The sequence below is a fragment of the Rhinolophus ferrumequinum genome, chromosome X (assembly GCF_004115265.2).
Source record: "Rhinolophus ferrumequinum isolate MPI-CBG mRhiFer1 chromosome X, mRhiFer1_v1.p, whole genome shotgun sequence".
Classification (NCBI taxonomy): Eukaryota; Metazoa; Chordata; class Mammalia; order Chiroptera; family Rhinolophidae; genus Rhinolophus; species Rhinolophus ferrumequinum.
The window spans coordinates 7,547,392-7,560,103 of NC_046284.1; the positions used below are offsets into that span (position 1 = coordinate 7,547,392).

Below are 12,712 nucleotides of genomic sequence, written 5' to 3' on the forward strand. Positions count from 1 at the left end.
ATCACTCTTCTATGCTCGCTATTTTCTACCTCTGGAACTGCTATTAGGCTTTGGTTGGAGCTTCTAAGTCTGTTATGCAGGTCTCTCACTTTCACTTTATCAATTTCTTTATCTCTCAGTGTTTCATTCTGAGTTTGTTCCTCAGAAACATCTTAAAATTCACTAATTATTTCCTTGACCATATCCAGTCTAGGGTTTATGCTGTCCTTTTAGCTTTTATTTCAGAGTCTATAGTCTTGATTTACAGGATTTCTATTTTCTACCATTTCTTATTCACATCTTTTAAATTTTATAACATCTTGTTCTGACTTTTTTATAAGCTTATTCCTTTAGTTGTTTGAGAATGTTTAAATGTGTATTTTAAAGTTCTTTTTCAAATTACTATATTTCTGTGTGACTTTAACCTCACATTTGTTGAATTTGTTTACTATTTAAAAAAAATTTTTTTGTAGGCTTGGAGTTCTAATTTGCTGCCAGCTTACCTTAAATGGGAAAATTCATCGTTATTATATCTGTTATACTCATCCCTTTTACATCTATCTGGATTATGGTTTATTTGATCAGCTACCTAGTTCAAATGGATCAGCTACCCAGTTCTTATGTTGGCAGCTTGTTCCATGAAGATACCAAACGTCCAGTTTTTGAGCCAGTGGGTAGCGTAATGCAAGTCTCAGTTGCATAGCTGTCTCTACCAACCGCGTAGTACCCCAATTGTCAGTCTCAGCTTTGTGGACTCATCGTAGCATTTTTCAGGCAGAAAATCCCTGCCTCACCTTCTGATTCTGCAGTGATCTATCTTTGCTATCCTCTGACACAGTCAATACTATTGGTTTATGTTACCCCATGGGAGTGGAACTCCTGGCTGTGTCTGCCTGTTTCCTAGTAAGTGAGTGGCTTTAGGTCTCTCTATTCCTAAGTTTCTTTTTTTGTTTATGCTCCATGGACATATTTCTTTCTTTTTTTAAACAATTGTGGTTGTGTTTTTATTTCTTAAAGTATGTTTTGTGATTTAGCTGTCATTACTAAATCATTACTACGTTTGGAGCTGAGGGAGGGGATTTTTCCTGTGTGAACCTACAGTGCTAGCTTGACATGGATACCTTGGGATTTCTAGATGGGTAAAATATTTCTATTCATGTAATGACTTCTCAGCATTTGGGGCCTTAGTTATGAACAGTTTTCCTTGATTAGTTTTCCATGCTTAATCTGCAATCATAGATTCTAGTAGTCATATATCTGAATATCACTCTAGATTGTGAAGCAATTGGAGACATGGGTCCACTCAGGCTGGGTCAGGCAAGCAGGTGTTTTTGAATATGAATGCAGGAACATTGGATTGGGCTAAAACTAGGGCCCCAGACTGATAGCAGAGGAATTTTTGCAGGTTAGGTGAGAAGCAATGATTACCTCAGCAGGAGAATCTTGTAACAGATAAGGGAAAGAGAATAAGAGTGTAGGAAAAGTCATGATTCCCAGGTTGATACTAGAACTTGAAACAGAAATGGAGAAAATGGATGTGCAAGCAACTCATCTTTGGGTTGAAGACAATGATTTTGCTCGGTTCCAGAGGGGTGAATGGCCTAATGGAGGCTTTGCCATGGTCATAAATCATCCCTACGGTAGGAAGGCAGGGTGCCAATGCGTTAGAGATAGTGAGAGGAGGCTGGGGTGGCACTGACAGTGAGGGACCAAGCAATAGGAATTGAGGCTGGAGAGGTAGGCTTTTGCTAATTCTTAAAAGAATCTTGTGGGCCAGATTCGAGAGTTTTGCCTCTTCCCAAGAGCAGTAGGGAGGCTTTGAATAGTTTTAAGCCCGGGAGCAATCTGATTTGCATTTTAATGGCCCTCGCGGGTTGCTGTGTGAAGAATGGATTAATGCAGCCTAAGGGTAGTCCTAGTGATTGTGGGGAGGCCAGTAATGCTGATAAGGTGATGTCTGGAGAGATAGGGACGGAGAGAAGCCGAGAGAGAAAATGGGTTTGAGAGATATATTGGAGGTAGATTGATATGAGTAGTGAATGGAATGTTTAGCAAACACTAAGAAGTCTGATGTGGCTGAACTTTGAACTTGTATTTTTGATTGTGTTTCTCACTAAATTTATTTCATACCAGTTTTTCTGACTTGTCTCACTCGCCCATATATGCAGTTATTCTTCTCCCCTCTCTTTTAATTCCATTCCTGCTTCTCCTTTAACTTTTAAGTTTCTGCTTTCTCTCACTGACACCAGAGCTCGGCTGTTTTTGTGCCTGGATTCCTTAATCAACCTCTCCATTTCTTTCTTCTACACTGGTGATTCATTAGAAGCATTCTTCATTTTCAGTGGTATGTATTGTAACCTTCCCCCATTCCTTGCTTGCTTTCAAACTATCTTTTTCACTTTTCAGCTGGGATTAGTTTAAGAAACTCTTGCTCTTGGGGAGTGGGTATATGCTTGCCAAATGTTTGCAAAAGTATCTCATTGTTACAAGTGGTATTCCAGCTGCATCATCACGCAGGCTGAAAGAAGTAAATACTCAGTGTTATAATTCATTCTCATCTTTACTCGAGGAGTGATTTCCTCCTGCTTTGTGAATGCCTGCTTAGAAATCTATAAATGACGCAGTCTTCAGAAGCATTTGGAGATCCTGGGCAGAATCCATGCTACAACAATGCTCCTAGTTATATGCTCAGTGGAGGCTGGAAGCTGAAATTGGTGTATATGGATGTCACCTTCCTCTGTTGTTGTGTCTGGTCTGCAGATTCCCCATTTTTAGATAAGGGTAGGTTGTCTGAACAATGTACATTGCACATTCCTGATTAGAGCTCCTGTTCCCTGGGGACAAACTACAAATCTGCACTTACTCTTCAGTATACAGCTTCATCTGTCTGCCTGCAGCCCCAGGGACTACTATTGAGAGTAGCTCTTTGGATGAGAGGCAGGAGCCTCAGCACAGCGCTGGGGCTCTGAATCACTCTGCAGGGTGTGTGCTTTGGAATCTGGGTGCTGAGTTGGAAGGGACTATGAGTCAGTACACTCTTCAAATAGGGCCAGTTGTAAATCAGGCCAGCAGCCTGAGGCGATTGTGCGAATGACATAGGGTGTCTTTCCTTCCCTGGTGACTTAGTTCTGAATTACTGTCTCTAATTGGTGGGTCTGTAAGTCTCTGTCTATAAATGGTTTTGTTGCTTTGCCAAGTACCTCCTAGGGGTAAGTAAAAGTATAATTTGAGCTATAACCTGTATTATCATATAAAGATGGTTAGCGTGGTATAAGCAATACATATGAATGACTGACAGCTCTCCAGATGTTTTGGTGTGCTGCAACTCCAGGCAGGAATTGGCTGTGAACATTGTGGGCAGAACTGATAAATTCAATGTTTGCTTATTGGGTCTCCTGTGCCATCAGTCTCTGAAGAACTCAGATATCTTAAAGTTCCACTTCATGAACCCCTTTCTTGAGCCTTTGGTTTTCCTTATTTTTGAATTTTTTTAACTTTATTAGGAGACATTGAAGAATGCCTAAATAAATTGAGAAACATGCCAGGTTCGTAATTAGGAAGACATAATATCATAAAGATGACATTCTTTCCAAATTGACCTGAAAATTCAATATAATGCTAATCAAAATCCTAAGAGGGGTTGTTCACAGAACTTTAGAAGCAGATTTTATCTTCTTTTGTTTCATTTTTTTTTATTTTACTTTGTTTTGTTTTATTTTACTTTGTTTTATTTTATTTTATTTTATTTTATTAGTGAGGCAAAAAAGATTTTCATTTTCGTTTTAATATCTGTTTATTGGGCATGTGAACTATATCAATTCAGTATGCTAGATATTGAGGATATGAGGATGAATCAGATAGACCTGGCCCCTAATCTCTTGGAACTCACAATCTAAAAGGGAAAGCATATTATGAACAAGTAATTTGCAGGTGAGATGAATGCTGTGGAGTAAAGAGTGTTATAAAGCAATTAAAATGCAGACCTAGCTTAGTGGAGGGGAGGGGGCATAACAGGCAAAGTTTCTTGAATGAAGTGATGCTTAAGCTTAGAAAGCAAAGATATGTAGCTGTTAGCCATTCCAGTAGTGACGGGGATGGGAGGTGAGAGATGGAGAAGAAAATATTTCATGGAGGGGGAATAGTTTTTGGGAAGTTCCTGATTATGAGAAAATTCATGTTCCGTTTTGGGAAGTAAGAAATAGAAGGCCATTATGGCTGGAGTGTAGACACAGAGGAGGATGAGAATATGGACACACAGTATTATGCAGGTCATATCACGTGGTGTCTTTTAGGCCGTACTAAGTTTGGACCTTATTCCAGGGTCATAGAAAAGATATTAAAGGGCTTTAAACAGAGAATAACATGACCAAATTGCATTTTTCAAAGCTAATTCTGGCAACAGAGAATGGGTTGGCTCTCAAGGAAATCAAAAGTAGATATGGAGGGAGAATTCATGATGGAGAGATATGGAGGGAGATGAGAAATCATGATGGTAATTCAGGTGATAGAAGTGCCAGAGGGGATGGAGAAGAGTGAGTGGAGATATTTAGAAGATATTTCAATCAGAGAGGATTAATCAAGAGACAATATAACGTACCTGCCTCATAGGGTTGTTGTGAGGTTTTTTTTTTCTAATTAAAGTTTATTGGGGTGACATTTGTTAGTAAAGTTACATAGATTTCAGGTGTACAATTCTGTAATACATCATCTATATATCACATTGTGTGTTCACCACCAAGAGTCAGTTCTCCTTCCATCACCATATATTTGATCCCTTTTTAAAATAACTTAATAAATGTGAAGTACTTAGAACAGTTCCTGACATTAGACCATGTTTCTTCAATTTTAGGAAGCGCACTTTCTTTCCATATTTTAATATTTCTGAAATCAGGATGAGTCTTACCTATCAATGCCATACTGTATTTACTTGGCAGCACTTCTACTTTCTTAGTGGTGTATAAAATGTTGGTATGTCTTAAAACTGATGGCATCTTAGATTGGATAGTGTTTGCTGCTAACATTATATTATTATTATTACAAAACCTAATGGCAGATAAACTCAGATGCCTAGAAATAACTAATACAAAACCACTTACAATAAAGGATGTAACAGTGACAGAGAAAATGCAATGGAAATATACCTACCTGTTGGAAAAAAATTGATTTTCATTAGGGGAGTGCTTCTTAGATGTGAGCTAGAATCCCTTCTATTCCCAACACGGGGCTGGGTCCAGAGTAGAACTGAATATGAAGAAATGTCTGTGAGAGACTAGAGTTCCCTTGGGAGTTAATCAGTTCACCTGTACTTGTGAATACACATCAAGCTAAGCAGTATGATTTGCAAGACTATTTCTTGTAAAGATTGATTATCTCTTAATCCAGAAAGATTAACCCTATCATTTGTGCAACTTCCTTTACACACTAAGAATGACTCTAGTTTGTTTTACAAGAATTTAATCCTAACAGCCCAGTGAAGTAAATGATGGTATGATCAACTTACCTCTGAGGAAACCGAGGCTCTGAAAGTTCAAGATCATACACAGTTATTCTGATCTGGAATTTGAACCTGAATTGGCGTGACTCCAGAATATCTCTTAGACCATGCTTTCTCTTATGATGCCAGTTCTTGAGTTAAGGGAGAAAATCTAGCCTGTTCTTGAATGGATTTAAAAAATACTAATTCCTCCCAACAAAACAGAAATAGACTCAGAGATACAGAGAAAGAAACTGATGGTTGCTAGATGGGGAGGGGGGTTGGGGAATGAGGAAAAGGTGAAGGGATTAGTAAATACAAATTTGTAGTCACAAAATAGTCACGGGGATGTGAAATACAGTATGGGGAATATAATCAATAATGTTGTAAAGATTATGTCGGGTGACAGATCGATACTGGACTTACAGGGGGGATCACTTCATAGATTGTGTAGAGGCTTGACCGCTGTGCTGTACACCTGAAGCTGATGTAGAATAATATCGAATGTCAGCTATAATTGAATATATATGTAGTCACGGGATGTAAAGTACAGCATAGGGAATAGAGTCAATGGTATTGTCATAGATATGTACGATGTCAGAGGGGTGGTAGGCTTGGGGATGGTTATCACTTTGTGGGGGGTGTAAATGTCTGATCATTATGTTGTTTTATATACCTGAAACTGATAACAAATAAAATTAAAAAAAGAATAAAAACGAATACTTCTTCCTCATTTGCTCAACCAATATTTATTGATTGCTTATGTGCCAGGTACTACGTTGGGAGTAAGAGATGCAGGACGGAACTAAATAGAAAAAGAATCTTGCTGTTGTGGAATTTATAAGCCAGTAGGGGAAGAAAGACTATGTAATTTTAATTTCATAAATAAATAATTGGAAACTATGAGAAGTAATCAGAAGGAAACACACAAGATTCTGTGGGAGGGGAAAGCAGAGGACATCTAATTTAGATAGGGCAACATGAGGTGCCTCTCTAAGAAGACACTATTTAAGCTGAATTTAAAGGATGCAAAGCAAGGTGCGGAAGAGTTTTCTGGGCCTATGCATGGACTCGACTCTGAGACGGGAGCAAACATGTTTTGTTTAAGAACAGCAAAATAGGAATATAGAATAGGAATGGAGAAGTAGATAGGTGCAGTTCTCCTCCAGTTGCGGAAGTAAAAACAAAAGCCAGGAAAGCAATTTAAAGTGTATTGTACTGATTTCCTGGGTATCAATCCAAAGGAATCCAAAACACTAATTTGAAAAAGATATATGCACCCCTATATTTATTGCAGCGCTATTCACAATAACCAAGATATGGAAACAACCAAAATGCCCATTGATAGATGATTGGATAAAGAAATCGGTACATTTATACAATGGTACAACCGGTACATTTATACAACTCAGCCATAAAGAAGAATTAAATCTTACCATTTGCAACAACATGGATGGACCTACAGAATATTATGCTAAGTGAAATAAGTCAGGCAGAGAAAGACAAATACCATATGATCTCACTGGTAGGTGGAATCTAAAGAACAGAATAAACAAACAAACAAAACAGAAATGGGCTCAGATATAGGGAAAAAAAATTAACAGTTGCTAGATGGGAGAGGCGTGGGGATGGGGGAGAAGGTGAAGGGATTAGAAAGTGCAAATTAGTAGGCGTAATATAGTCACCGGGATATGAAATACAGTATGAGGTATATAACCAATAATGTTGTAAAGATTATGTAGGGTGTCAGATGGACACTTGTCTTATTAGGGGGATCACTTCGTAGACTGTGTAGATGCTTGAGCAAGATGCTATACATCTGAAGCTGAAGTAGAATAATATTGAATGTCAACTATAAATCTCTCTCTCTCTCTCTCTCTCTCTCTGTCTCTGTGTCTCTCTCTGTCTCTGTCTCTGTCTCTGTCTCTGTCTCTGTCTCTCTCTCTCTCTCTCTCTCTCTCTCTCTATATATATATATATATATATATATATATATATATCCATGGGAAGTGGAGTACGGCATAGTGAAGACAATCAATGGTATTATAATAGATATATACGATGTCAGAGGGGTAGTAGATTGGGGAGAGTTATCACTTTGTGAGGGGTGTAAATGTCTATTACATTGCTTTGTACACCTGAAACTAATAAAAAAATATTCATGCAAAAAATTAAAAATAAAATGTACTGTACTGGAGAACCTGGTAGTCAATGTTTTAGCCAATTGATCAAACTTAACATTGGAACATAAAAAGTCACGTGTGTTGTGTGTTTCCTGTTGTGATGTACTAGGAAGGATACAAAATTACTTATGCGGTTTTCTTGCCCCAAACCCATAACCCCAGTATAATCATAAGAAAACGTTAGACAAACTCAAATTGAGAAACATTCTACAAAATTACTGTTTTTTTCGCTTCAAAACTGTTAATGCCATGAAAAACAAAGCAAGGCTGGGGAAATATTCCAGATTAAAAGAGAATAAAGACATACGGCAATGTACAATCCTAGATTGGATTCTGCAGAGGGAAATGATAACTTTATAGGGCAGTAATGGAATAATTGGTGAATTTTTAATATGATTCTAGATAACATATCAATGATAAATTTCTTGATTTTTATAATTGTATATAAATTGTTATGTAAGAGTATAATATTGTTCTTGAGTAGGTACACAATGAAATATTTAAGGGTATTTAGGCACAACAAATGTTAACAATCGCTGAATCTGGACAAAGAGTACGTTCTATTCTTTGAACTTGTTTGAAAGTTTTAAATTATTTCAAAATAAAAAGCAAAAACAAAGAAAACTGTTAAAAGTGGAGGAGGAAAGCTCCGTACCATACCAGTGTGGGCAAATTAAAAGCCTATTTTAGTAGTACAGATGAATGATAATGATAGCTTGTACCAGGGTGGTTGTGGTGGTGATGGTGATGGTGACGGCTGCGGCAGAGGCATGGGACTGGAGCAGGGGGAAGGTAGAATTGGACTGATTTGGAATATCATTTAGAAATAAAATGGGCAGCATGCCCTGCCCGTTTTACTTTTAATAAAATGGTGTAGATATGGGAGATAACGTAGAATGAATCGAGGGACTGCTATTACAAGAGGCAGTGATGCATAGGGTTCAAATTCCTGCTGTCATTTATGTGATTTTTGACCATGGATAAGTAACTGAACTTTGTTCCAAGACTCAGTTGCTGGTATATAAAATGAGGATAGTGCTCTTTACCTCATAGGGATGTGGCAAGATTAAAATTATATTGTCAAAGCATCAATGTGTAAATATACACTGAGTCTGCGGATGTTGCAAAGGAAAGATTTTAACATTTTACCATTAAGTGTGATGTTTGCTATAGATTTTTTTGATGATACATTTTATTAGATTAAAGGAGTTTCTTTTGATTCCGGGTTTGCTATTAGTTTTTATTAGAAATGGATATTGCATAAAAAACAATAGACTTATTGTGGTAATCACTTTGTAAGGTAAATAAATGTTGAATCACAGTTATACACCTGAAACTAATACAATATAGTATGTTGTTTGTCAACCATAATTAAACATAAATTAGAAAGAAGTAGATACTGCATGAAAAGGATTTGATAAAATTCATCGAGATGATAATATGAATTTTCTCCTTAACTTGTTATTATTGTGGATTATATTGATTTTTCAAGTATTAAACAAAACTTGCATTCCTGAAAGAAACCCAACTTGGTTGTGATGTATTATTATTTTCATATACTACTGAATTTGGTTAGCTAATGTTTTAAGTTTTTTGCATCTATGTTCATTAGAGGTATTGAGATATTCACATGATTTTTGTCTTTCATTTTATTAATATATTGTGTATTACATTTATTTATTTGTATATGTTAAACTATCCCTGCATCCTAGGGATGTATCCCACTTGATCATATTGTATGATATTTTTAATGTGCTGTTGAATTGAATTTACTACTGTTTTGTTGAGAATTTTCCATCTATATTCCTCAGGGGTATTGGCCTATAGTTTGCTTTTCTTGTAGTGTCCTTATTTAACTTTGGTGCCATGGTAATGCTGCACTTGTAACATGAGTTTAGGAATATTCTCTCCTCTTTAGTTCTTTGGAAGAGTTTGAGAAGAATTGGTATTAATTCCTTTTTAAATGTTTGGTAGAATTTATGCATGAAGCCGTCTGGCCCTTTGCTTTTCTTTTTTGGAAGGGTTTTGATTACTGCTTCACTTTCCTTACTTGCTATTGGTATGTCTACATCTTCCATTTCTTCATGATTCAGATTTGGTAGTTTGCATGTTTCTAGGAATTTATTCATTTCTTCTACACTGCCCAATTTTTTGACATATAATTATTCATAGTAGTATCTTATGATCCTTTGTATTTCTGTGTTATCAGTCATAATGTCTTTTCTTGCAATTGTAATTTTATTTATTTGAGTCATCTTTCTCTTTTTTTTTTTTTCGGTAAGTCTGGCTAAAATTTTGTCAATTTTGATTATCTTTTCCAAAAACAAGCTCTTAGTTTCACTGATCTTTTCTATTGTTTTTCGGGTCTCTGTTTTATTTATCTTCATTCTTATATTTATCTCCTTTTTGCTAACTTGAGACTTTTTTTTTAGTTTCCTTAGGTCTAAAGTTAGATTTTTAAGTTTGAGATCATTCTTCTTTTAAATATAGGCATTTATTGCTATTAACTTTTCTCTTAGCACTGCTTTTGCTGTATCTCATAAGGTTTGGTATGTTGTCTTTCCATCTCTGTTTGTTTGAAGGTATTTTTTATTTCCCTTTTGATGTGATCTTTGGCCCACTGGTTGTTCAGGAGTATATTGTTTAATTTCTATGTATTTGTGAATTTTCCATTTTCCTCCTGTTATTGATTTCTAGTTTCATACCATTTTGGTTGGTAAGGATATTTGGTATGATCCCATCTTTTAAATTTACCAAGACTTGTTTGTAACTTTCCATATGAGGTGTAATAAAAAAAATACGGTGAATGTTTAAATTAAGAATAATTATTACAGTAAAAGACACATTGCCATTAATCCCCCTCAAAATGTTCCCCATCACTTTGAACACATTTATCCCATCATTCTTGCCACTTTCTGAAGCAGTTATGGAAGTCCTCTTTCATGAGTGTCTTTAGTTGCACTGTCGTGGCTGCCTCGGTGTCCTGAATTGATTCAAAACATTTTCCTTTCATTACTTTGGGGAAGAGCCAGAAGTCACACGGTGCCAGATCCGGGGAATAAGGTGGATGAGGACACATTGTAATGTTTTTATTTGACAGAAATTGCCGTACCAGAGGCAATGTGTGACGTGAAGCCTTTGCATTGTAATAAAAAAATACAGTGAATGTTGCTGCCGAGTGCCATCCAACAGAAAGGCAGGGATCTTCAACATGGGAAGCAGAGCGTTGAACCTTAGTAACAGTGTGTGACAAGTTTCAACTTGTTTGGTGCAGGCAGTCGGGTGTGAGCTACGGTTGAGAGAAGGTGTGGTTTAAAGTGTGCCTTAAATCATCCTCTATCATGACAACGTTCTGTGTCACACATCACTTCTGGTATTCAGCAATTTCTGTCAAATAAAAACATTACGGTGTGTCCTCATCCACCTTATTCACTGGATCTGACACCGTGCGACTTCTGACTCTTCCCCAAAGTCAAAATGATTCAGGATATAAAGGTAGCCATGACAGCGCAACTAAAGACACTTACAAAAAAGGACTTCCAGAACTGCTTCAGAAAGTGGCAAGAAGGATGGGATCAGTGTGTTCAAAGTGAGGGGGAGTATTTTGAGAGGTATGAATGGCAATGTGTCTTTTACCGTAATAATTTTTTTTAGTTTAAAGATTCACCATATTGTTTGATAACACCTTGTATGATCTATACTGGAAAATATTCCATGTGTACTTGAGGAAAAAAATACGTGTTCTATTACTGTTGGACCATTGCATGGTCCTTTGTGAGCACTGTGGGGCGTCCACAGTGGCTGCAGGAGCTGTGAGTGTCCTCAGAAGCACCTCCTGGTAGGGGCTAGGGGCCAGGGCAGGCCGTGATAGTGGCCTGAGCCAGGGGTGTACACGCAGTGAGCCGCAGGATCCTGTGTCGTGGCGGGAGCTGGTTGCAGACACACACATATAGTGGTAGGGGCCAGGGCCAGCAGGAAGGGCCAAGGCCAATGGGCAGATGTGAGGGCTCTGGCTATCCCTGTGCACTCATGTGCCTGCAGAGTCTCCATTTAAGCTCATACATAGCAGTGGAGACTGGTTATGGAAGCTGGGCCAGTGTGGTTCCGATGCACAGCTGGCAAGGCTAGTTGCAGATGACCCTTGTGGTGTAGGAGTGACAGGAGACACTCCAGTGACAGGTAATGGCCAAATCTAGGCCCACAAGAACCCGTGGGAGCCCTGGCTGTTGGTGTGTGCTCCTTTGGCTGCAGAGCCTCCCCACAGGTGCACACATGGCAGTAGAGGCCAGTGATAGGAGGCGGGCCAGTGGTGTACAGCTGTAGGGGTAGCTCCAAGTGTGCACACAGCAATGGGGGTCACTTCACGGAGGTCAGCCGTGAGGGTCTAGGCTGGTGTCTTGTACTCACACAGCTGCAGAGGCCTGAGCTGGCTGCCAGTGTAGATTCTGGTCACTGGCAGGGGTTGGGCAGGGAGAAGGAAACAGGGAGGGACTGCCATCTGTGAATGCAATTACCTGTTGTGCAATAACTGGTAAAATGTGCGGGGGGTTTGCGGTGGCAGTTCTGGTCATTGATTTCTTCAGTGGGTAAAGCTGCTGGGGTCCTCTGCAGAACAGGTCACTAAGAACCACATTTTGTTGTGCTGTGTGGCTGAAACTGGTAGCCTCTACTCTTCTTCCTAATCATCTCTACATGGTGTATGTCTCAGCTTTGCCATCTGGGTGGGGTGAAATCAAAGTGGGTCCTTTGTGTGGGGCTCTAAAAGGCTGGGGAATACTTCCTTTCACAGAAAGGGGAACTCTTTCTACATGGGGAGTTCCCTGTTGGCACTGCGCAGTGCAAGCCTGAAGGACAGGATGATGCCAGCCAAATGAAGCTGTTCATCCTTCTCTTTTTGTGTGTTATTTTCAGGTGTTTTGTTCCATGGTGTTGCTGTTTTCTTCAGTGGACTCCTGAGCTCTCCCAGAGCTATTTTTATTCATGAATAGCTATCTAGCTGTTGACCTTTGTGGGGTATGGAGCCCAGGGTCTTCTACTTTGCCTTCTTGGTGTCGTGCTTAAGCGGGTTACAAGTTAA

The 12,712-nt window shown here is 38.5% G+C and overlaps 1 protein-coding gene across 4 annotated transcripts in view; it reads left to right on the forward strand.

Annotated features, from left to right (window-relative positions):
• Window positions 1-12,712, forward strand: part of GABRA3 (gamma-aminobutyric acid type A receptor subunit alpha3) — a 196,996-nt gene that overhangs the window by 18,788 nt on the left and 165,496 nt on the right. The window contains exon 1 of one of the 4 annotated variants that reach the window (XM_033087481.1): window positions 2,230-2,323. The exons of 2 other annotated variants lie outside the window; for them this stretch is intronic. Coding sequence is in view for 1 of the 2 variants with exons in the window: in XM_033134639.1 (XP_032990530.1) it covers window positions 2,664-2,760 (97 nt within the window). In the remaining variant the exon portion in view is untranslated. Of the gene's footprint in view, window positions 1-2,229; window positions 2,324-2,620; window positions 2,761-12,712 lie in introns of those variants that run through there. One more of the 4 variants, XM_033134639.1, reaches the window with a different exon arrangement.